This window comes from Protopterus annectens, chromosome 11.part0 (genome assembly GCF_019279795.1).
Source record: "Protopterus annectens isolate FY-2018-M chromosome 11.part0, PAN1.0, whole genome shotgun sequence".
In the NCBI taxonomy this organism is placed as follows: Eukaryota; Metazoa; Chordata; order Ceratodontiformes; family Protopteridae; genus Protopterus; species Protopterus annectens.
Window position 1 is genome coordinate 497,644,625 of NC_056745.1, and position 26,086 is coordinate 497,670,710.

The following is a 26,086-nucleotide window of genomic DNA, read 5'->3' on the forward strand; positions in this document are numbered from 1 at the left end:
TCTCTCGTGCAGAACTTGCAGAGTTGATGGTTGGAGAGGGAAGCAAAGAGGTCAACCTTCGGGGGTGCCCTAATTCTGAGTTATAAGGGTGAAGGTTCTTTGATTTAGCTGCCACTCATTCATAGGTTCATACTAGGCTATCTGCCCTAGGGCATTTATAAGCCTAGCCAGAGTGTGTTTGGCTTTCGCCACCCATTTTAAATGAATTTTGCTATGCCCTTTTTCGAGGCTAGTATACTGTGCCTCTAACAGTGACACAGAAGTAATACCTGGGGTAAACCTACGATCTCTCATCCACTCATCAAGATTCCTCTTGAAGAGAGTCAATGAGGGACTCTGCCTAACCTGGACTGGGATTTTATTCCAGAGTGAAGGGAGCCTCTGGGTTATGAATCTTTCCCTTCAGCATGTCCTATATATTTCAGTGCTGAGGTTCTAGTCTCTCGAGCGCGTAGCTCGATGGGATTTGGATTTTCTGAGGTGCAGCATGTCCATTAATTCTGGGCTGGACATAGCTCTATACGTCAGGCACAGATCGCCTCTGAGCAGGCGGTATGCCACTGAGTAAAGCTGGAGTTTCTTTAAACGGGCAGCATATGGCATCTGTTTGAGCCCTTTGATCCTCTTGGTGAGGTACTTTTGGGGTCTTTCCAGTTGCTGCAGGTGTCTGGTAAGGTACATCCCGAAAGGGGCATTGTACTCAATTATGGGCCTTATGAGGGATGAGTAAAGAGGCACGATGACCTCCCCTGATCTAGATGTGAATCCCTGATTAGGCGGGCTATATAAAATGTTTTTCTAACCACTTTGGCCACGTGGTTTTCAAATGAGAAATTGCTGTCAACTTGGGTCCCCAGGTCCCTAATTACGTCTTCCGTACTTAATGGATTACGACCTATGTGGTAATTTGTGGGCACTTTGTTTTTGCCAAAGGGGATGACTATACATGTTTTGGCGTTTAGCTTGAGGCCATGGCTCTGGCACCAGTTGTCTGTTTCTATGAGGCCCTTTTGTAGGATGCTTGTCGGCTGGAGAGTCGATTATGGCGCCTAGTTTGCAGTCATCTGCGAACTTGGTCAGCTGCAGTCCTTCCGTGTTGGTCTGTACCTCCGAGAAATATATACCGAACAAGAGAGGTCCCAGGACTGAGCCTTGTGGGACACCACTGGTTTGGAGTCTGACATGGCTCAGCAATTCTAACCATGTGGGTTCTGTCCTTGAGCCAGTTTGCAACCCATCTAGTGACATAGGGGTTTATATTTAAGCTGGTGAGCTTATCTATAATGCCCGAGTGGGGTATTGTATCGAAGGCTTTTGCGAGGTACAGGTAGGCTGTGTGGACCACCTTCCCCTCGTCAATGGCCTTGGAGACTGTTTCAAAGAAATCAACCAGGTTTAAGAGGCAGGATCTGCCCTTAAAGCCGAACTGGGTAGGATCCAGTGTCTGTAGGTCCCCAATATCTTTACTTATGAGTTCCATGATGATCATTTCCATAGCTTTGCAGACCAAGCTAGTCAGGCTTATGGGGCGATAGTTTCCAGGATCCGTTGAGGCACCACCTTTGTGGAGAGGGACCACTGTTGCTGTACGCCACTCTTTGGGTACATATCCTGTAGTAAGGCTGAGAATGAACAGTAGTTTTAGGTTTGGGTTTAGCTCTTCTTGGGGTTCATGTAGGATGCAGCTCGGGACACCGTCTAGTCCCATTGATGCTGTGTATTTTGCTTTGGACTCATGTGGGTCCAGAAGATTTCTGCTTAAGCTGTCTGCCAGAGAATTGAGAGAGTCTGGCAGGAATTTTGCTAACGGGAGTAGCTGCATGGCTAAGGCTGTGTGCCAAAGGGTCATGGCAAGCCTGCACAGAGGGTAGGAGTGAGTCTTTCCCTGCTTGTTGATATACCACATCACAGTGGTGTTGTCTGTTTTGATCAGTAGAGGCCCTGGGGAGAGAAGGGGTCTGAAAGCTGTCAATGCGTGCTGGACCGTTAACATCTCATTTTGGTTGATGTGCAGATGTACTTGATGTGGGCTCCATTGGCCCTGTATGCACCTGCTGTCCAGGTGTGCACCCCAGGCATAGTCTGATCCATTTGTGGTGAGGGTCTGGGCGGCATGGGGTGGTGAGAAGGGTAGTCATTTGTTGTGGTAGCATGCTGCTGCCCACCAAAGAAAATCTTTCCTTAGGCAAGGTATCATTGGTATAAGAGTTTCCAGGTCTTGAGAGTGTTGACACCAAAGGCTTTTTAGGTACCACTGAAGTTTCCTCATATGTATTCTGGCATATGCAATGAGTAGAATGGAAGATGCCACGAACCCCAGAGCTTGCAGGATTTTCCTTGCAAATAACTGGGGTCTGGTAGATAGTTGAGAGAAATAGGCTGTCGGGTAAGTTTGCTTTTCTGGTGTAAGGAATGCCATCTGGGATGCTGTGTCCAGGCTTGCTCCCAGGAATATAATTTTTTGGGGTGGGTACTAATGTGGATTTCTTTTCACTGAAAGTGTACCCTAGGGAGGTCAGTAGGTCCTTTACAAAGGCCAGGTGCTTGAGCAGCTTTTCCTGACTGTCCGCCTGAATTAGGCAGTCATCTAAGTATGGGTAAATTTGAATATTTCTTTGCCTGCAAAAAGCAATGGTGGGAGCCCAACATTTTGTGAAAATTCTGGGAGCAGTAGATAAGCCAAATAAAAGCGCAGAGAACTGAAAGTGCAGAGATCCTGCCCTGAAACAGATATTTCCTGCATGATTCCCTGATTGGGATGTGGAGGTAGGCCTCTTTTAGGTCTATGGTGGCTAGCCAAGCATTCTTGGAGAGCATCGGTAGCAGTTGCTGGAGGGTGAGCATTTTGAATTTTGGTATCACCAGGAAGGTGTTTAGAATGGATACCAGGAAGAGCCTGGAGCAGAAACCTTGGCCCATCTCATACAGAGCAGGGAAAGGACTTGCTTTTTGGCCTCTGCCCACTGGTTTGGAGGAAGATCTGGGAACCATTTTGGGGTTGGTAGAGTGTGGAAAGAAAATTTGTATCCCTGGGACACTATGTTGAGGACCCAGCGGACAATGGTAATGGTGCCCAAATGCTTGCATGGAAGGAGAGTTTTTCTCCCAGGGGCAAATGCAGGTGGGCAGAGGGAGGGGATGGAAGTGGAGAGTTGTGAGTTCTTACCATGAGGGGGGTGGCTTTGCACTCCCTGGTTTTGAAGTGGAGAACTCCCTTGCTCTGATCTCTGCATTCCCTGTGGCTGTTGTCTGGTGGTATGCCTCCCCGGGGTCTGGGCTGAACTGACCTGGAGGGGGCAGGAAAGGAACATTGCTTGGAGAGGCAATGCCTACTGAACCTGGGTGGCTGGACCTGCAGGAAATCCTCAAATGTCTGCATAGATTTAGCTTTTTCTTCCATCTTTTTTTTAAGACCTCCTCTGCCTTGGTGCCAAACAAGTTGTCTTTGTGCAAGGGTGCATCCAATAATTTAGATTTGGCATGGTCTGGCAAGGGCTGTTCCTTAAGTCAAGCATGCCATCTAAGGACAGAACCGGTGACTGCTGCCCTGCAGGATGCTTCTAGGGCATCAAAACCACATTGTAAGGTGTGCTTAGTTACTTGACTTGCAGAATACATTAACTCGTGACTCTATTTTCTGCACAATCAGGAAAATATATTTTTTGTTTGAGGAGTTCCATGGTATGTTGATGAAATTTTAGCATATGGAACTGACAATTTAGTGCTTCAATAGCAAGAGTAGCAGAGGTGTATACTTTTTTACCCCATCTAATGCTTGGGAATCCCTATCTGAGGGGGTGGGATTCTTAGCAGAAGTTGCTTTAATTCCTTTAGGCCCTTGAGAAATAACCTAGGGGTCAGCAGCAGGATTTTTGAAAAGAAATTTGTGCGAGTCAGGGACTGTGCAATACCGGTCAGGTTTCCTGGGAGCAGGAGGGAGGGTGTCAGGAGTCAAACTAGATTCCAAAAAAAAATATCTACAACATCCAGGACAGGAGGACTGGCCAAGGGTCTGTGCTATGAAGATCTAAGAATTCCCTGAGTCTCTTTTTAGACTGAGGGTAGTCCTGACATTCCCACTGGAAATGCTCTCAAGGTATGAAGGGGTTTCCCCAAAGGAAAAGTCCTCGGGTGGAAAGGCTGAAGGAATGGATTCCTCTGCATCATAATCCTCATAAGCAGAGAGGTTGTATGTCTTCATATTCAGATGCATCAGAGTCATTTTCGACTCCTGTTCAGATAAAACTACTGGGGGACAAATCTCTCTTTTGTAAGTGGTAGCTTGGCTTCCCTTGATCAGCATTCTAAGGTCTTCCACCATTTTAAGCATTTGAGACTGAGGCAAAGGAAGCAGGAGCCTGAGACTGGGTAGTCAGTTTCTTGGGTGTGGTTCGTACCCTGGGTCTTAGAAACTCTGTAGTTTTCAAAAGAACGGTACATGCAAAATAAGTCGTCGGTTTGTGTCAAGAATTGGTAGTGCAAAGTACTTCCTCGGAAGCTGGTGCATGCTCAGCGGCTCCAGACCCATCCAAGGTAAACACAACCGCAGGATCCTTAGGTCAAAGAGTTTTGCGGCATACCGGACTCCGAAAAAGTCTCAGTAGCGGCCTGCAAATCCACAGAAGTGGGCATTAGGGGGTGTGAAAGCATATCACTGACTGGAGAACTGACGACTAGCTTAACGGAAGCATCGAAAGGTAGGCTTGGACCTGTGCGGTCTCTCTCTGTATTTATCCTTAAGTTTTTTTGGAAGATCTGCTGTCAGATGGCTTACCGAAGCCATATTGAAATTCGAGGACTGTGAGCGAAAATATCTAGGTACAATAAGGGCCCGACGACATATAGTTTTGGCGTTGGACAAAGCACAAAAGTGACGAGGGACGGCGTGGTCTGGGCCTAAGCAAATGATGCAGTAAGAATGAAAGTCTCCGTGTGGTATTTGCTTTCCACAGGCGAGACAACTGTTAACTTTTTCTGACAACGGTTAGAGCAAAAAAAAAAAAAAAAAAAAAGGATCCCCAACGGGGTACTTACCTTCAGAAGACTTCAGCTTCAATTCGGAAACAAAACTCAGCCGACCTGCACTCGTGCGAGCTGCTTCTGCTTTGGGCTCCTCGGCAAGAAAGACTGATGTAATGGCATTGGCTGCCTTACTTTATACTACTGACGACCTGATGTCGGTCCTGAAGTGACAGCAACCGACGCAGAAATATTAAACCTCTGGTATTCGGGCTGACTGAGGGCTACCCTGGCAGGGATAACCCAAATGTGATGACTGCAACAGTGAAACACGAAGAACATCCTTTAAAATCAGTTTGCTGAGTCTATCAGCTAACACCCTAGAGTTGATGGCAGCACAAATACTACAGTCAGTCTCTAGATGAGCTGCTCTAAGACAATATACGTACTCCTTGTAGACATCAGAGTTAGGGATTCTGTGCCCACAATAAGTGCATTTCTTGAATCTTGTCGGCCATGACAAATGAAGACCGGTATCAAGGCTCCTTCCGCAGAAAAGGACCTACTAGAGAAATGCCAAAAGAAACAGAAAAGGAGTAGGACTTTTTTTTTTTTTTTTTTTTTTTTAAGGGACAAGAAGGAATAAATACCAACAATGGTAATTAAGAATTATCCTGTAATGGAAGGCAGGAAAAAATTACCAACTACAATAAAAAATAGAAATGAGTACAATAAAATACAGTAAGGACAGAAGGACCCTATGTCTGATCAAGATGGCGGCAAACGAGATCTAATGTATTGAGAATGGACTAGGGCATTAGGGATTGAGGGAAGGAGCTCAAGGGTTGTATCCAAAGTCTAAAATAGGAGGCGGAGTTGGATCCAAGGATCGGACCCATAACCCACTAATTGAGGAACAACAAAAAGGACATCATTAGATCAAGTCTTGCATGGAAAGACTGAAAAGCCCTGTTACTGTATTCTCTCCTGCAGGTTGCTAAGAGGTAACCTGTGCCTGGCTTACACAGGGCAGTCTCTAACCTGGCCCTGATTGAAATGCTACACATTTGTAAATCAATCCTGAGTGTCACATTTGCTCCAGGTATCTTAACCTAGCCTCTAACATGAAAAGGTCATGCTGGAGAGACAGGTACATCTCCTAGAGACTGGCACTTCTCTGGAACAAGCTTCAAATACATGTGAAACAGCCCCTCCCTGACCCTCTTCAAATGCAACCTAGATCAGTGGTTGGCTGACTGCAAAATCACTCCTGGGGTGGCACCCATGCCACTCCTTCACAGAGGAAGTCAGTATTAACTGCCACAGACGTTCACCTTTGCCAACTTCACTCACATAACCTCCAACAAATGGGACAACTCAGGATAAATAGGCCCAGGCTTACAAGGGCTCTACAGCTGTTAGCCTAGTGACCTCCTATAAACTTGTGAACACCCATCCCAGGATTTCAGTGTGTGTGTGTGTGTGTGTGTGTGTGTGTGTGTGTGTGTGTGTGTGTGTGTGTGTGTGTGCGCGTGTGTGTCTGTCAAAAGAAAGCAAAATTCCTGATAATGCTGGTGAAATCTATGCAGCACAGATTCAAAGCAGGTTATAAACTGCTGCTGCATTTTTATCTTAACGGGACAATCAGGTAACCAATAAAACAATGTTATAAAGTGCACTAAATGTTTATTTATTTACTATTACTTGGTGTTGGTGAATTACTTCTGTTTTGTTGTGAATTTCTTCAGCCCGTAACTGGTCTGTTATAACCAGTGTACTACCAAAGTAAAACTAAACAAATAAAAATAAAATAAAATATACTTACTAAACAATGTGGCACTAAAGGCATTTGGGACATGGGAACAAAACATTCCATCTGACACTCAGAGGGTAAAGCAGGATGAGCTGGTGAAGACCCTAAACATAAGGGATTTAAAAATTAAACTACAAACAAGCAACCAATGTCAAAAGGCTATTATCACTAAAACATGAGTTGCAGATGAAGTTATATTTTTCATACATATTACACAGCAAGGTCTTTTTCAAAACATTACTTTATAGAGATAAGGCAATGTCTTCAACTAAAATGTTGACTTGTGAGGGAGTTAAATGTAGCGTAATTAATTAATGTGGCTTGCAGATGCAAAACGTATCATATAAATCTACAAAAAAGTGCATATCAGCATAAAAAAAGTTAAACTGGATAATCTTATTGCTTTCCAACAGTCAGTACATAAATGCATTACCAGTCATGGTAGTTACCTCACACCAGAAATGTACCCAAGATAAAAAATTTAATATGACCAGACAATGACTGAAAATGTAACTTTTTTTTTTTTGAAAATGCTGATTTGTTTCTGGCTGCAGTTTAAGTTACAATTCAAGAAAAAAACTTTTGCTAGCTAAACTGTCAAAAATGTCATTAGAGGATGACGACAGTGGTCCAGAAAAAAAGTCTCCTGTGGTTCTACCTCTCTCTCAGACATGCCCTGAGACAGGGCACCCTATGACAATTAATAAAGGAACTACAAAATGTGCAGAGCTTAGCCAAAGCCTATCCCACAAGTAAAGGGTGTGAGATACAAAAGCAATGAGGATGCCAGTCAATTACATGACTGTCACACATACATATGGATGGTAAAAGCAAAGGTGCAGAGCTACTAAGGACTGAAAGAAATTAGAGAGAACAATTCCAGTACGTCTTCAGAATCCTTCCCCTTCTTGGTACTAGAAAACCCCTTAAAAAGGCCTTTACTCAAATAGCACCAAATCACTGGTTTCATCAACCCCAATGCCAAAAAAAAACAGTGCAGAATACTTGGTGGGGAGGTGACTTGGTTCACTAGGCAAGAAGGGGGAATTCCCATTGCCAGGTATACTTCATCTGGATTACAATTAAAACAATCTATCTGCAACAACCTTAGAAAGATGGAGAGACTGCCAGGGGGAAGAGAACCTGAAAAGGAAGACTGTCATGCTTGTCAAGACGACTGTCCTTGACTTTTTGCAGTTTTTTAAAAATCTTTTTTGTTGGTTCCTTGCTGCTAAAATTGCTTACTGAAACAATGGACCTGAGAAGGGGCACTTCTAATAGGTCTGAAAAAGGAGAGCTGAAAAATCTGATTAACTCCATGAAGCAACTTTCCCTTGCATCACATCTACCACCTCAGCTGCAGAAGGGCTAAACAGAACTACCTCATCTAAGGAAGAAATCAAATCAACATACTTTATATTTTGAGGGAAGTATTGACGATGAAACCAAGTCAATCTTCTCAGAAGCAGCAGGTCCTAGGGAACAGCAGCATCAAGAGCATAAAATGGGTTACAGCGTCACTCAAAGAATGTTTTTTTTTTTAATCCCGTTGAAGTTTAATCATTAACTTCGGCATGTTCTCAAGAAAGGAAGGTAACTGTATGTTAAGGTACAAGAATACATTTTCTTCCCCTAAACTTATTCAATACTTTCCCATCCATGACAAACAGGAACAGGTTAGTAGAAACAACATGTTCAGCAGAAGCAATTTTAGATAGAAGAAAAGCACTACTGGGTCTGCCTTAGGATAAGGAAAATAGAAGTTATGTTCTTACCATAACGTTCCATGTTAGTTGTCTTCTTCTCGCCTTCTTCTTGCTGGATGGGTTCGGAGCCGACCTCGGCTCCGACTCGGCCACTCTAAAGCTCGAGAGTTGGTTCCACCGGCTCGAGGCTCCCCTTATATACCACAATGCTAGGCGAGAGTTACCTCAGATCTCGTTTGTAAGCTAACCCCAGCTTATACAGAAACAGTATAACTATAAAAAACAGAATCCACCTCTAACAACAGGAAGAAGAAGGGTGACCTACATCCTGAAACAAGAAATATGCATAATAGCATATAGCTAAGAAAGAGGTGGTAGAAAGAGAGGTCACGATCACAACTCCTCTAGGTCTGTCCAGGCCAGGGGAAGGAGGGTGGGGCAAGAAGAAGAAGGCGAAGAAGACAACTAACATGGAACGTTATGGTAAGAACATAACTTCTATATGTTGTTGTCTATCTCGCCTTCATTCTTGCTGGATGGGACCGTCCTAGCACCTTGTCCCGGGTGGCCTAACGGAACAGACTCCTGAGAACAGTGGAACCAAAATTAGCTCTATGCCTAGAAGCTAAATCCAACTTATAATGGGAAATAAAAGTGTGAGGAGTAGCCCAAGTAGCCGCTGCACAAATGGTGTCAATAGGCAGTCTGTCTTGGAAGGCTAGAGAAGTAGCCAAAGCTCTGGTGGAATGTGCTTTAGGCTTATTAGGCAGTTTTGGTGTCTAATCTCATAAACAAGGGTAATCAGAGATGTTAGCCATCTGGATAAAGATACCTTTGAAACTGGAAGTCCCTTTCTGCTTTCCGCATAGGAGACAAACAGTTGATCAGATTTTCTGAATTGTTTCGTCCTGTCCAAGTAGTACCTTAATTGACGATGAACATCCAGACAGTGTAATTTTTGTTCAGACCTATTTGAATACTCCGGAAAAAAGACAGGGAGGTCAATGCACTGGTTTAGATTTGATGTTGAAACCACCTTAGGCAAAAAGGACGGGTTAGTTCGTAAGGAAACTCTGTCCTTATGGAACACAAGGTAAGGAGAACGACAACTGAGAGCTTGAAGTTCTGAAATTCTTCTAGCTGATGTGATAGCCACCAGAAAGAGAGTTTTCCAAGATAATAACTTTAAGGAACATGAAGCTGCAGGTTCGAAAGGGGAAAGAATCAAAGAAGCAAGAACTAAATTTAGGTCCCAAGGAGAGGGAGGATTTCTTACAGGAGGTCTGAGAAGAAAAACTCCTTTCAAAAAGGCTTTGCAGAGTTTGTGGGACATTAGGGCAGATTCAGAAATACCCACATGGAAATTAGAAATAGCTGCCAATTGAACCTTAAGAGTAGATGGAGATGAACCTGCATGGAAGAGTTCAGCAAGAAAATCAAGGACTAGTTGGATGGAAGCGGTGAAAGGATCTATGTCCTTTCCTTGTGCCCAATATGAAAAGCGTTTCCACTTACTCAAATAAATCTTCGAGTGGAAGATTTATGGGAAGCTATCAAAATATCTCTAACAGAGTGAGATAGTTGAGGAAGCCTGGCTACGGTTGGAAGTGGAGGAACCAAGCAGTGAGGTTCAGAGAGGGAGGGCGATGAAACTGACCCGACTGATGGATCAAAAGATCTGGAACTAGGTCCAGATTCCACGGTCGCTCCAAAAGAAATCGATGTAGAAAGGGGAACCACACTTGCCGAGGCCAGTAAGGAGCAATGAGGATCAATGAGGCCTTCTGAGCGATAGCTTTCTGTATTACTTGAGAGATCAGTGGGAAAGGAGGAAATGCATACAGAAGTCCCCGGGGCCAAACTTGGACTAAGCGCGTCCCTGCTGGGTTGGCCTGGTAAAGGGAATAGAGTGAAGTATTCTCTGCACTTGCTGTTTTGGGGAGTAGCAAAAAGATCGCAGCAAGGCTGACCCCACTTGAGAAAAATCTCTCTCACTACAGAGTCTTTCAGAGACCACTCGTGAGGCATGAGAATAGCTCTGCTCAACTTGTCCGCAATGTGATTGGACTTCCGGGATGTGCGTTGCTATCAGAAAACGCTGAGAAGAAATCGCCCATTGCCACAGTCTGAGTGCTTCTCGACACAGGGGTATGATCTGGTTCCGCCTTGTTTGTTGATGTACCACACTACAGACATATTGTCTGTCTGGATTGCAATCGTTCCCAAAGGAAGAGAGTCTTGAAGGGCTTGCAACGCTAAAAGCACTGCTCTCATCTCCAGAACATTTATGTGCAAGTGGCATTCGTTTGGTTGCCATGTGCCCTGGACTGTCCTGCCCTGATAATGCCCCCCCCCACCCGATCAGGGAGGCATCCGTTGTCAGAGTAGCAACCGGAGGAGGTGGAACAAAAGGTCTCCCCAACAGGAGCTGGGGGGAAGACATCCACCACATGAGATGTTTTTTGCACGCTTGCGTAATCATAATGGTGTGAGACATTGGAAGTTCCTGGTATGACCATTGAGAAAAAAGCATCCACTGAAGTATCCGCATGTGGTATCTGGCCAATGGAAGGAGGGGTATGGCCGCTGCCATGATTCCCAACACCTTTAGAACTAACCTGGCTTTGGCTCTGTTGGTGTTGAGAAGTAGTGATACTAATTTTTGAATGTCTGATATCCTTTGGTTCGTTAGTGTTGCAGACATGTTTACAGTATCTAAATTTGCGCCTATGTAGGTAATAGTACGACAAGGCGACAAAACAGACTTTTCGCAATTTATTGAGATACCCAGTTTTTGACAGACGCGAAAAGTATAATTTCTGGCCATCAGAAGGAGATGCTTGGTGGGAGCTGTGAGGAGCCAGTCGTCCAAATATGGAAACACCTGGAATCCTTGTCGTCTCAGGTGAGAAGCTACCACTGCCATGCATTTGGTAAACACCCGGGGGGCAGTGGTGAGACCAAAGGGCAGGGCCCTGAATTGAAAATGACTGGTTCCCAGCCTGAAGCGGAGGAATCTTCTGGAGCGTCTGTTCATTTTATGTGATAGTATCGCGTCCTGAAGGTCTATAGAGCACATCCAGTTTCCTTTCCCCAATAGGGGAAGAATGGATTGCATCGTGACCATCCGAAATCTTGTTTTCTTGACCGATCTGTTCAAGATACTGAGATCCAAAATTGGTCTCCAGTCCCCTGTTTTCTTTGGAACTAAAAAGAACCTTGAGTAGATTCCGGATCCTAGTTGGTCTGCTGGCACTGGCTGAATAGCTCTTTTGCAAGCAGTTTTGAAATTTCCAAAGCTGCTATATCCCTTTGAGCGGGTGGAACATCTGGAAGGGATTTTTGACTGATTTGGAAAGCGAAGAAAGGGAATAGAATAACCTTGAAATGATGGACTGTACCCATTTGTCTTGTGTCAAGGATAGCCAGGCTTCTGGGTACAGTGACAATCTTCCCCGACTGCCTCCGAAGATGGGCAGTCGGGCAACACCTCAGGGATGCTGAAAGGGCTTATCGGAGGGCTTCTCGATTGCCCTGGTTCTGCGGACCCCCTCTGCCTCTAGGGCGGCGTCTACCATTGTTGTTCCCCTCTGCCTCTGGCGGGAACCGACTCTGTCGTCAGGCGAAGTCCCTTGAGACTGTTTACGGAACCACATCTTTCCCCTTCTGGCCTTTGGGGTAAGGCCTAGAAGGAGTAGAAAACGGACTCCGGCGGCAGAAAGGGTCTTGCCATCAGTCTCGCACCTAGTCAGGGTCTCTTTCACTTGTGGACCAAAAGAGATGATCCATCAAAAGGGGAGTTCGTGAAAGAGCGTCTTGAAGGGTTCCGAAAATTGCATAGCCGCATCCAGGCGTGCCTACGTAAGGCTACCCCTGTTCCTGCGGCTCTACTCGCTCCATCGGCCGCATAAGAGAGGAGGCATGGAGGAGTTGGAAATAGAATTAGGATAGCCAGCTGCGTGTTCATTTTCTCTTGAAACCCGCAGCTGTAGGGTCCTTCAGCATTTCACTCGCTTCTTTGATCAAGTCCCTTTGAAGGCAGTGAAATGGCACAGGTAATTCAGCGACGCATAGTAAATGTCGCTGAGGAGAACATCCGCTTCCGTACCTATCCATGGACCTAGATTCCTTGTTAGGTGGATGGACAGGCACTGAAGGATCAGCCAGTTCCTTCTTTGTGGCAGCAGCTACCACCATAGCATCCACAGAGACTCCTTTTGATAAAAATTCCTTGTCTGATGGAGCTGTGATGAATTTGGAGAGTCTCCTGGGAGTGGGGTCCACTGAATCAGGAGCCGTCCATGCCTTTTTAGCAACCACTTGCATGAGGGGGTCAAGGGGGACACCCAGGAGGTGGAAGGGCGAGCCAAACGCCTCAAGATACACAGATTCGTCCTCCGAAGGGTTGAGGGCTGGCCAATTTCCCCTCTGTTTAAGGATCTCCAGAATGTCTGCAAATGAGACATCTTCAGAAGGGGAACGGGGAACCCTCAGAATCATCCAGATCTGTGTCCGGCGTGATAGACTCAGGTGAGTCAATGTGCTTCCTCTTGCACTTCCTCTTCGAGGGGCTCTTCTGCCAAATCAGGAGAGGCCTCGGAAGAGGATGAAATCCCCAAAGGGAGCTCCTGAGGAGTTGGCTCTCTGCGGTCTGGGATGAGGGAGTGAGTCGACTTACCCTGAGGCAGCATAGAGGGAGGGGCTGACGGAGCCGACTGTGGAGTAGAGCCAGGCTCTAACACACTCCGCATGACCTCGAAGCACCCCTGTCAGGCAGAGCCAGAGGTCCCGCTCCGAGGAGCTAAGGACCCTCGGCACCGACAGTGATGGCTCGAGGCGATGTCGGAGCCGAACTCACCAGCGCCAAGCACCGAGAGGGAGAGGGGGTCGGACAAGGGTCGATGCCACTCACCCCTCGAGCCGACGAGGGAAGTCGGCGCCGAGATTCCTCCATGGAAGAAAGCGGAGCAGGCAGCGGGCGAAGACAATTGTCTCGGCTCCGGGTGACCACAGTCTCGGTTCCGACGCCCGGCTCGAACTCAAGAGAGTCGAAGGAGGAAGGAGATGATGGACCGGGGCAGGCACCGACTGATGAGTCGGGCTCTGAAGCATCTGGGCTAGTGCCTCGGACTTGAGTAGTCGACTCACCACCCTCTGAAGGTCATGATCGGACAGCCTCGATGACCTAGAGGAATGAGACCTTTGGCTCCGTTCAGACAGCAGGGAGATCCTGGAGCCGAATGAACGGAGCCAAGAGAAGGTGACCTAGACCTCTTTCTGGTTGTCGGCTCGAAGATCTTGTCGGAGCCGACACGGTACCTCGATAACCTCGGCTCCGGCCGAGCCGAGAAGCCACAGAAACTGTGGACTGAGTCTTATCGGCTCCAGCCGAGCCGATAAAGGCAAAGGTTGAACAACCTGAGGTCTCGGCTCAGAAGCCGGAGCCGAAGACCTCGATGCCTTGGATGGCTTCCCTGTTGAGACAGACAGGGAATCCTCAGGCTTCAACAAGCCTCTCAAAATAAGCTTGTTTTTTCTTTCCTGCAGGACCCTGGGGCTGAAGCCATGGCAGACAGCACAGGAGTCCTGCAGGTGCAAAGGCCCCAGACAATAGACACAAGAAGTGTGAGCGTCTGTCAGAGACATTTTCTGACAGCACGCATCACACTTCTTGAATCCGGAGACCTTTGCTTCTTTAGACATAGCCTAACTGGTGAACACAAACACACACTCAAACACACCAGTTAAACCCTGTCAGAAAAACAACTTTAGTAAAAATACTAAAAAAATAAAGTACAATAAACAGTAGTACACTACACAAACACTCCCTAGGGAAGGGAAGGCCAAGGCCCAAGGGAAGAACTAAAAGTTCTTTTAACAAGAAACGGGAAAAATTAGGTTCGGGGATAAAGTTCAAAGAACTACACTAATTTAAGAATAATTAAACTAAAAAAGGGGTAAAAAGAGTAACTTTTTATAGAAAAAGCTAAAACTCACCAGGAACCGGTAGAACAACCAACCTCGAAGCTGTAGCGGCAAACGAGATCTGAGGTAACTCTCGCCTAGCATTGTGGGATATAAGGGGAGCCTCGAGCCGGTGGAACCAACTCTCGAGCTTTAGAGTGGCCGAGTCGGAGCCGAGGTCAGCTCCGAACCCATCCAGCAAGAATGAAGGCGAGATAGACAACTTAACATTAAATACTTAAGTCTTATACCCAAATCTGTCAGACTTGGGAAGTGCAGGAGATGACTATCATGTCAGACAGACACAGAAGGCATCACAGGAGAAGCAGCTGCAACACCAAGCATTTTCAAATGTAAAAGCAAAAAATAAATTCAGTGCCATGGGAATTTAACTCTTATCTCACTGAAAAAAAAGCACCTTCACCCAAGATAAAACTCAGAAAAAGAGAAATATTACAAGAAAGCAGAAAAAAAGAAGTTATTTACTCACCATAACGTTCCATCTGAGTAGGTAATCATTTGTCAGCAACCTGTGGGTATTGGATCCATATCGGATCCGAGCCGGCAGCTTCAAACAGCTAAGATCCGAGCTCCAAGCTCCTCCCCCCTTACCCATAACCCCCTGCTAACCCTTCCTGACCTCAGATCGAGTTTGCTTAGTAACACAGAGTATTACAACACAGAAATCAGCTCCAAATCCTAACCTAAGGTTATCTGGAAACAAGGGCTAGGAATCTTTCTAGTTCGCAACTATAGGTCAGGGGGATGGAGGGGGGGGGGGTCTGTTGCTGACAAATGAAGATTACCTAACTCAGATGGAACGTTATGGTGAGTACATAACTTCTTTATCTGAAGTAGTTAGCTTCATTTGTCCATCAACCTGTGGGACAGAGTCCCCAGCTACACAAACCTTGGGAGGTCATCATGGAAGGGTATTCCGGAGCACTGCAGAGCCGAAGGATGCTCTCCCTCTGGAAATTATGTCCAACTTGTAATGATTAATGAATGTATGAGATGAAGCCCAAGTGGCTGCTGAACAAATGTAATCCAAGGAAACTCTGGACCAAAAAAGCAGCAGAGGTAGAAATTGACAGAGTAGAATGGGCATGGACTCCTTCAGGTTCAGGTCAACCAGTACTTTGATATGCAAGCAGTATACATTGGGAAATCCATCTGGACAATGTAACTTTTGATACTGGTTTTCCCAAAGAGGGTTTTGCAAAGGATACAAAGAGTTGGTCAGATTTCCTGTGACCAGCGGTCCTGTGCAGGTAAAATCTTAATTGCCTGTGTACGTCCAGGGAATGCAACTTATATTCACCTTTGTTCTGGTAATTTGGAAAGAATACTGGTAAATTAATGGATTGGTTGATAATGGGTTCCGACGCGACCTTGGGCAAAAAGGAAGGATTGGTCCTGAGGGAAACTCTATCTTTATGAAAAACCAAGTATGGCGGTTTGGCGCAAAGGGCCTGAAGTTCCGAAACCCTTCTGGCCGAGGTGATGGCAATAAGAAAGGCAGTCTTCCAAGCTAAGAATTTTAGATCCACCGAGGCTGCAGGCTCGAACGGAGGAGCTGTCAGAGATTGGAGAACAAGAGTTAAATCCCATGGAGGAACTGGATCTTTAACAGGGGGTCTCAAGAGGAAAGTGCTTTTTAAAAAGGTCTTACATCATTTGGAAGAGGCCAAGTGGCCGAGATCACTTCCCACATGATAGTGGGAGATTGCAGCTAACTGGACTTTGACCGTAGAGGAGCGAGCACCCTGGTCGAATAAGGTTGATAAGAATTCTAGCACTGCTGGTAACAGAGCTGTAAAAGGATCTAAGTTTCTGTGCTCCGCCCAAATAGAAAAACGTTTCCATTTGCTATTATAAACCTTCCTCGTAGAAGGCTTATGAGCGGCTACTAAAATAGCCTTGACAGGTGACAAGATACCGGGAGTCCTAGCTATCACTGGAACTGGATCAGCCAAGCTGTGAGCTTGAGGTTGTCCAGGTTCAGGGTTGTCAACCCTAGTGGGTGAGAGATCAGATCCGGAGTGGGATCTAGAACCCATGGGGGGTTCACTAGGTGACACCATAGGTAAGGGAACCACGCTTGACGAGGCCAGAATGGGGCTATGAGGATCACTCTGCTCCCCAACCGACTTGCTTTCTGCAAGAATTTTAGCATTAGGGGAAGAGGTGGATAAGCATAAAGTAGACCGGATGGCCAAACATGCACCAGAGCATCTCTGGGGGATTCCCCTGGTGGGGGAATTAGAGCGAAGTAGTCGCTGCACTTTGAGTTCGAAGGCGACGCGCAAAGAGATCGCAGCAAGGTTGACCCCATTTGAGGAAAATTTGCTTCGCCACTCTTGGGTTCAGAGACCACTCGTACGGTGAAAGGATGGTTCGACTCAACCAGTCTGCAAAGATGTTCAACGGGCCCGGAATGTGCGTTGCTATGAGAAAGCAGTTGGTGGAGATCGACCATTCCCAAACTCTCATGGCCTCTCGACAAAGTGGGTAGGATCTGGTTCCCCCTTGTTTGTTGATATACCAGACGACTGACATGTTGTCTGTCTGAATTGCAATAGTCCCCAAGGGAAGAAGGGCCTGGAGTGCTTGCAACGCAAGAAGCACCGCTCACATCTCTAGGACAATGATGTGCAACAAGGTCTCCGATTGGGTCCACGTGCCTTGGACGGTTCTGCTCATACAGAGCCCCCACCACCACCACAGGCAAGAAGCATCCATGGTCACTGTGGTTAGAGGGGGGGGGGGGACAGAGAAGGGACGCCCTTTCTGGAGGTCCGGAGACTGAAGCCACCAGACTAGGGCTTTCTTGCAAACCCTGCTGAGGGGAATGGGTGAATTCAGTGGATGTTGAAGGATGGACCACTGAACCTGTTGGAGTCCATTGTAGTACCCTCATGTTCAGGCACGCTAAGGGTAGCAGGTTGATGGTTGCCGCCATGAAGCCTACAGCCCTCAGAACCAATTCCGCTGGAGGAGCCGGGTAGTCTAGAAAGGCTAACACGTGGAGCTTCAGGGTCCGAAGTCGGTCCGGAGTCAAAAAGACTTGCAAAAGGTTCGTGTTCAATCTGGCTCCAATGAAGTCTAAGACCTGGGTTGGTTGAAGAGAAGATTTTTTGAAACTGATTGTGATTCCCAGTCGGGAGGCCAGATGGAGGAAATAATCTCTGGCTGAGCACAGTAGATGCCTTGTGGGGGCGGACAGGAGCCAGTCGTCTAGGTACGGAAAGACCTGTATTCCCTGAATTCTCAGGTGGGCCGCTACCACTGCTAATACTTTGGTGAACACCCTGGGGGCTGTGGTGAGACCAAAGGGAAGGACCCTGAACTGGTAGTGGCTGGCTCCTAGCCGGAGCGGAGAAACCTTCTGGATCACCTGTCCATCAGAATGTGGTAGTACGTGTCCTTGAGGTCTATGGAGCACATCCAGTCGTTCTCCTGCAGGAGTGGGAGAATGGATTGAATGGTGACCATCCGGAACTTCTCTTTGGCCACTGACAAGTTTAGAAAGGATAGATTGAGGATTGGTCTCAAGTCCCCCGTCTTTTTTGGCACCAAAAAGAACCTGGAGTAAAAGCCTGATCTGGATTGGTCTGGGGGGACGTGCTGGATTGCTCTTTTTTCTAGCAGATGAAGAATTTCTGCGGCTGCTGTCTCCCTTTGATTGGGTGGGACATCGAGGAGGCTCCGGGGTTTGGGAGGAAGATTGAGAAAGGGAATCTTGTAACCTCTGGATATGATCCGAAGCACCCAGCGATCTGTTGTAATGGACTCCTACATTGCTAAGTGCCTCGAGAAACGCCCCCCCCCCACCCCGACTGCCTCCAGAATGGAGCAGTCGGGTAACCCTTCAGGGTTGCTGCGTGGGCCGATCAGAAAAGTGTTCTCTCGACCCGAAATTCTTCGGTCCCCCTCTGCCTCTGGGCCGGCGTCCACCTTGTCCTCCTCTGCCTCTGAAGGACGAGGGGTCTGGAGAGAAATGGGACTGTTGAGATTTCCGGAACCACATCTTCTTCTGTCCCTTTTGGCTCCTAGAGAAGGACCTCTGGGGAGCAGAGAAGCGGACTCCGACGGCAGACAACGTCTTCCAGTCTTTCTCGCTCTGGACTAGTGTGTCACGTACAGTCTTGCCAAAGAGCTAAGAACCATCAAACGGGGCATTAGCGAAGGATGCCTTGAAGGGTTCCGCAAAATCACAATGGCGGAGAGAAGCATGCAGTCATAAGACAATGCCCGCTCCTCTAAGTCTAGCGGCCCCTTCCGTGGCATGGGAGAGGAGCCACATAGAGGTGTTAGAAATGGATTTGAGAGTTGCCATTCGGGTAGAGAATACTTTCTTATCCTCGGCCGACATGGACTCTGGGGGCGACCCGGCTTATTCTTTGATGAGATCCCGCTGGAGTCATATCTTGTGTGCCATATAATACAGTGACCTTACCGAGAAGGTGGCTGAAGCGAACATCCGCTTCCCCAAACGGTCCATCGTACGAGACTCCTTGTCTGGAGGATGGACCAAGGAACTCTCCTGGGCCAGTTCCTTTTTAGTGGCCGCCACCAACATGGCATCTACAGGGGCACCCTTGCTCCAACATGTCCTATCGGAAGGGGGACTAAGAATTTTATCAGGCCTCTTGGGAATGGGCTCCACAATGTCCAGCTCCTTCCATGCCCTGGTAGTAATCAGGTCTACCAGGGGGTCGGTGGGAGGGGACACCCAAGAGGTAGATGGGCCTGTGTCAAACGCCTCCAGAAACACAGACTCATCAGAGGAAGGTTTTTGGGCAAAACACCCCCCTCTAATTCGAAGCATTTCCATGATGTCTCTGAAGGAGACGTCTTTGGGGGAGGGGGGGTGACCTTGGAGAACCTTCCTCTAAATCTGTGTCTGTTGTCAAGGACTCAGGTGAGTCCAAGTGCCTCCTCTTGCACTTACATTTGTGAGGAACCTCCTCGGGGGGGCTGTCCGAGGATGCCTCACCAACCACATCTTGTTCCTCCAAGGGAACTATCTGGGGCGTAGGTGCAGGCTGTCCCTGGGGCCGGGTGATGGAAGGTAGGCCCGTCTGAGAGGGAGTGCAGGGTGGAGCTGTAGCAGAAGCCTGGGGCCTCGAATCCCTCCATAGAACCCTCTCCAGAACATCGAACGCCGAAGGGGAACTGCTCTCCCTGGGATCCGAGAGCAGTCCCTTCGGATCCAATGTGTAGATCAGAGCTAGAGCCGAAGCAATCTGATCCGAAGGGCTGTATGCTCCGACCGAGACGGAGCTGAAGACACACTGACACCTCCGGATCCGAAGTTCAGCTCCTCTCGGCTCCGAGAGCTTGGATACGAAAAAGGGACCCGACAAACTCGAGGGTGCCGTCGGCGCCGAAGTACGAGGTACTGAGTCTACACTCCCCCGGCTCCAATGCTACCCGGCTCCGAAGGCTCCGAACCCCGGAAGTGGGTCGGAGAAGGAGCAATCGGGGCAAAAAAAGGGGTCGAGCTCCCCCCGGGGGGGGGGGGGCAGGAACACTCCCATCTGCAGCTGGGCCTGGAGGAACCTACGCATCATCCGGTCCATGTCTGCATCGGATAAGCTTCTAGTAGACCTAGAAGAGGCCACCGAGGCGGGACGGGGGTGCCGCCTCGATTACCTTGAAGGCGACAGTGTCTCCTCCTCCTCCAGAGAAAAACTGGGTGAATGGAGCCGGGAAGGAGAAGGGCCTGAGGCCTTGGGAGAAGCCGGTTGCTTGGCCGGCAGGGCCAAAGAGGAAGACTCGGTCCGCCACTTGTGGTACTTCTCCTTTCTACGCTCTCTCCTAACTTACCTCTCCTCCTGGCCTGCGGAGGGAGGGTGAGTCCTGGCCAGGGGAGCAGGGATGAGAGGTGGCACTGCCGCAGCCACGGCAGGTACCACGGAGGAAGAGGAGGACGAAGTCGGATCTGGGGGCAACAGTCCTGCCAAAACCAACTTCGACCCCCTGTCCCTCAAAGCCCTGGGGTTGAAGGCTGCACAAATACTGCAGCCTGAGGAGAGGTGGTCAACCCCAAGGCAAACAACACACCAAGTGTGGCCATCTGCTGGGGACAGCTTATGGCCACACTCTGTGCATTTAGAAAAGAAGGCTTTAGAGGTCTCAGACATGACTTAGAAAAATTAAACACTAGGTCCAACACAGATACACCTTGACACACACACACGGGGGAGGACAAACTAACTAAATACACTTAAGTTGAACTACAAAAAGGTGCTAATAAGGCAATGGACTAGGGGTAACACACACAAATTTTAAAAACAGTTAGAATAAAGAAAAGAAAGATTTTTCTCGCAGAATACATTCTACCCACGCCTGGAAGCTCGCTCAAAGCTGCTGACTGAACTGCGGCAAATGAGATCTGAGGTCAGGAAGGGTTAGCAGGGGGTTATGGGTAAGGGGGAGGAGCTTGGAGCTTGGATCTTAGCTCTTTGAAGCTGCCGACTCGGATCCGATACCCACAGGATGATGGACAAATAAAGTTAACTACTTCAGATCATACCTTTCCTAGAATCAGAATTTTCTGAATAATAAGTTCTGTAAGTATGACCACCCTACCCCTCACTCCGGCAAGGTCAGTTCTTCTGACTGAAAATCAAAGTCAGAAAGGGACTGAACTCTCTTAAATTTTTTGTCTTAACAAGTAACCAAGGAAAAAGTATTAATGAGCTCCTTACATTCTGTGAAATCTTCCCTGTCCACATAAACAGGAAACGTCAGGTTTTCTCACTGTGCTCCCTTTTCATAGGGATCTTCCTGCAAAATGACTAAAGTCATACTAGTCCCAGACATAGGTTCCCTACAAGAACTAAGTGAAGGACCTTCACCTGCTTCTTCATTTGAAACGGACAAGAGTGGCTCTGCCTTCCACACCAAGATCATCCCTAAAGTTGGACAGGATGTGGCTATTAGAGTATTTGCTGGCAGCATATGCTATACCAAGGGGAGCACAGAAAAATTGTCTGAGGAAAATACAGTTGTGTGGAATCTTACAACAGTAGATGTCCACTTCAATCCTGCAGTATTATTTACAATAACAGATCCCTGCTAAAGGCGGCCCGACGTCTGGAAAGTATACCAAAGCCTTTAGGTTGCTTTAAGATACGCCTCATGTCACAATATTATAGTGCCTGCATATTTCAACTGTTTCTTACTGAAACTGGTACAGCTTGTTTGCTGTAGCATAGACTAGATCCAGGCCTGCTGAATCTAGCTCTGTTTGTATGCGTGTTGTTTGTTTGCTTGTTATTTCCCTGAAACGCTAATACCACCTAAAACGCGGCTTTTCAGCGCTTCTGTGGATACCTAGTGATATCTGCATTGCTTACTGTACTCATTTCCTTGTTTCACTTAAAAGAAAGTTACTGTTTGTCGTTTTTGCATTTAAGTTACCTGTAACACATTGCATTTAAGTTACCTGGCACTTGCTCACTAAAGGCACTTGCTCACTAAAGCAATTATATAAGTCAGCACTAAAAAATTAAAAGCACTACACTCTCACAAAGTCCTCTCGAGTACCTTGTTCCCCATTGGCCCTTTTATTTTCAATTATAAAGGAATTCCCAATACTATTCTAGCATGTCCAAAGGTCAGATGTCAATCTTCTCTCTGGTCCAGCTGGTGAATCTGGGAATCTTGAGGCAATGTTACAACTGCCTCATGTACACAGACAACCCTCTCCTCCTCCCAATAAATTCCAACACATGTGAGAGATGCATCCATATAGCCAAACTGGAGGCTAAGCTCTCTCAACTCAGCACTGGCGTAACCAGTCAGGAGGAGAAGGAAACCACACTCAGATTAATTCCTGTCTCACATAGACCTACCACAACAGCAGACCAAACACAAACACACAAAAACATACTCGGAGGCTCTAAATAAAAATCTGCCTAAGCAGCAGACCTCCAAAGCTGACACCCAAGCAACCGCTACCCCAAAACAAAACACGTGCAACACATAGCTCACAAAGCCAGTGTGCCGAACAGTCACAGCCCTTAAGGCTAAACAACACACCTGATACACTTGTAATAGGTGACTATCATCAGGCACACTGACGTCCCGCTCACCAGGCTAAACAAGGAGAAGGTCACGGTGAGCTGCCTGTCTGGCGCTAGGATCCGCCACAACACAAGCACTCAGGTCACTCCAAGGCAAGTACAAATATGACTCGGTCATTGTCCATCCTGGTGTGAATGACCTGAGACGTACCTCCCTGGACTACATGGAGAGAGACATAGAGGAGCTCTCTGAGCATGTGGCCCAGGCCGGTATGACCCTGACCGTGAGTAGCATCTTACCCTCACCAAGAATGATGCCACAATATGAAGACAAGATGATCAATTTCAACAATTGGCTTAATTATTGGTGTCATTCAAAGGGGATCCAATGCCTGTCAGCCTGGGATGACATGCTCGACAAGCCACGATGCTTCGCTAGGGACGGCCTGCACCTGTCACCCCTGGGCTTTCGGATATTGGCAAAGGCTCTTGCTACTCCCGTACTGCCTTTTTAGGCAAGGCTCAAAAGACAAACCCACCTCCATAGGTATCACAAGGGATAAGAAACTAAGAGTAATGCTACTCAACGCCAGAAGTCTAAACCTCAAGATGCACGCACTCGAAACTCTCCTTATCATGGAGACGATCGATATCTGTGCAGTAACAGAAACCTGGTTCAAGGCTCCCGAGAGCACCCCAGCATTACCAGGTTATACCTCATACCATGCTTTTTGACCGCAAAACTTGGACCAACCCACAAAAGGAGGGGGAGTATCAATATTAGTCAAAGATACCCACACCTCCAGGTTGGTGGCACAGCACGAAGCATCAGAGACTAGCCATGTGCAACTAACAGTGGGTAAAACTGCCTTCCAGTTTATAGCCTGCTACAGACCACCCTCCCTAACCCAGGAACTCCACTCAGGCTTCATGAGAACACTGGAAAATATGAAGGTCTCTCCAAACACCATTATATTGGGCAACTTCAACTACCCAAACATAGACTGGGAGCATTACTCTAGCTCCAACACCCTAGCCCAAAGGTTCCGAGAATTTATAAACTCAAATGCTATGGAACAACTTGTTACCACTCCCACAAGAGGGGAAAACATACTGAACCTGATCATCACCAACATGGGGACTCTATGCTCCAGACCAGAAGTGTATCCCTCACTGGTAAGATCAGACCATAAACTAATCTCACTGAATGTTTACATCCCGACACCACCCCCTGCCCAGAAAACCACAGTGAAAAACTTCTCTAAAGCAAATTCCACACTCCTCAAAACTGAGGTGGAATCCTTCAAAGCCCCCGGGCCTGTGGAAAATACGGCCCAGACCGCAGAATCCTTTATAAACGCATTCTATGAACACCTTCAGGAATGCATGGATCATGCAATCACAAATAAAACCAAGACCCAATCCTCCAAAAGCAGACGTCCTGTCTGGTGGACCCCAGCCATAAACAAGCTATACAACAGAAGGAGGAAGCTACTAAATGATAGAGCAAAATTCCAAAAAGGGAAGGCATCTCTGATCAGTATTAGCAAAAAACTACGGGCACTCATAAAATCGTCTAAGGCCAGCTTCGAGAGAAAAATTGCACAGGACACTAAGGATAATCACAAGGCTTTCTTTAGTTATGTTAGGAACCTGGGTGGTAATTCCCAGATATGCTCAGAATTAGTCCAAAATGACAAAAAATACACCGAACCCACAGACATTGCCAACATCCTAGCTGACAGGTTCAGCAAACTCCCAACCAAAAGGGCAAATATCTATTCCAGCAGAGTGCTGCCCCCCTGATATCTCGGATGCTCAGGTAAGAGCCGCCCTCTCCAAAGCAAAAAAAAACAGCATCAATGGGACCAGACGGTGTCCCGGGCTGCGTCCTACATGAACTCCAAGAAGAGCTAAACCCAAACATAAAACTACTGTTCAATCTCAGCCTCACTACAGGATATGTACCCAAAGAGTGGCGTACAGCAACTGTGGTCCGTCTCCACAAAGGTGGTGCCTCAACGGATCCTGGAAACTATCGCCCAGTAAGCCTGACTAGCTTGGTCTGCAAAGCTATGGAAAGGATAATCATGGACCTCATAAATAAAGATATTGGGGACCTAGAGACACTGGATCCTACCCAGTTCGGCTTTGTTAAGGGCAGATCCTGCCTCTTAAACCTGGTTGATTTCTTAGAAACAGTCACCAAGGCCATTGAAGAGGGGAAGGTGGTCCACACAGCCTACCCGGACCTCGCAAAAGCCTTCGATACAATACCCCACTCGGGCATTATAGATAAGCTCACCAGCTTAAATATAAACCCCTATGTCACTAGATGGGTTGCAAACTGGCTCAAGGACAGAACCCACATGGTTAGAATTGCTGGAGCCATGTCAGACTCCAAACCAGTTACAAGTGGCATCCCACAAGGCTCAGTCCTGGGACCTCTCTTGTTCAGTATATATTTCTCGGAGGTACAGGCCAACATGGAAGGACTGTGGCTGACTAAGTTCGCAGATGACTGCAAACTGGGCGCCATAATCGAGTCTCCAGCCGACACAAGCATCCTCCAAAAGGGCCTCATAGAAACAGACAACTGGTGCCAGAGCCATGGCCTCAAGCTAAATGCCAAAAAGTGTATAGTCATCCCCTTTGGCAAAAACAAAGTGCCCACAAATTACCACATAGGTGGTAATCCATTAAGTACAGAAGTAATTAGGAACCTGGGGACCCAAGTTGATAGCAATCTCTCATTTGACAACCACGTGGCCAAAGTGGTTAGAAAAACATTTTATATAGCCCACCTAATCATGAAGGGATTCACATCTAGATCAGGGGAGGTCATCGTGCCTCTTTACTCATCCCTCATCAGGCCCGTAATGGAGTACAATGCCCCTTCTGGGATGTACCTTACCAGACACCTGCAGCAACTGGAAAGACCCCAAAAGTACCTCACCAAGAGGATCAAAGGGCTCAAACAGATGCCATATGCTGCCCAATTAAAGAAACTCCAGCTCTACTCAGTGGCATACCGCCTGTTCAGAGGCGATCTGTGCCTGACGTATAAAGCCATGTCCAACCCGGAATTAATGGACATGCTGCACCTCAGAAAATCCAAATCCTATCGAGCTACGCTCGAGACTTGAACCTCAGCACTGAAATAAATAGGACATGCTGGAGGGACAGATTCATAACCCAGAGGCTCCCTTCACTCTGGAATAAAATCCCAGTCCAGGTTAGGCAGAGTCCCTCATTGACTCTCTTCAAGAGGAATCTTGATGAGTGGATGGGAGATCGTAGGTTTACCCCGGGTATGACTTCTGTGTCACTGTTAGACAGAGGCACAGTATACTAACCTCAAAAAAGGGCATAGCAAAATTAATTTAAAATGGGTGGCGAAAGCCAAACACATTCTGGCTAGGCGTATAAATGCCCTAGGGCAGATAGCCTAGTATGAACCTATGAACCTAAGTAAGCTCCTTGTGTATCGTAGGGCATAAAGGTGACATCCAGACGTACCATCCTCAAAACTGAGAGCCCCACTAGGAATGCCATTCCAAGGGAAAGTGAGGTAATCAGCACATCCAGAAGGGTAATGATCTAGGGGA

General features: G+C 47.3%; 1 protein-coding gene across 1 annotated transcript in view; it reads right to left on the minus strand.

Annotated features, from left to right (window-relative positions):
* ZFC3H1 (zinc finger C3H1-type containing) overlaps positions 1–26,086 on the minus strand; it is a 3,672,721-nt gene that overhangs the window by 2,958,246 nt on the left and 688,389 nt on the right. The window contains exon 7 of the mRNA XM_044087220.1: positions 6,785–6,876. Within this exon, the coding sequence (XP_043943155.1) occupies positions 6,785–6,876 (92 nt within the window). The remainder of the gene's footprint in view (positions 1–6,784; positions 6,877–26,086) is intronic.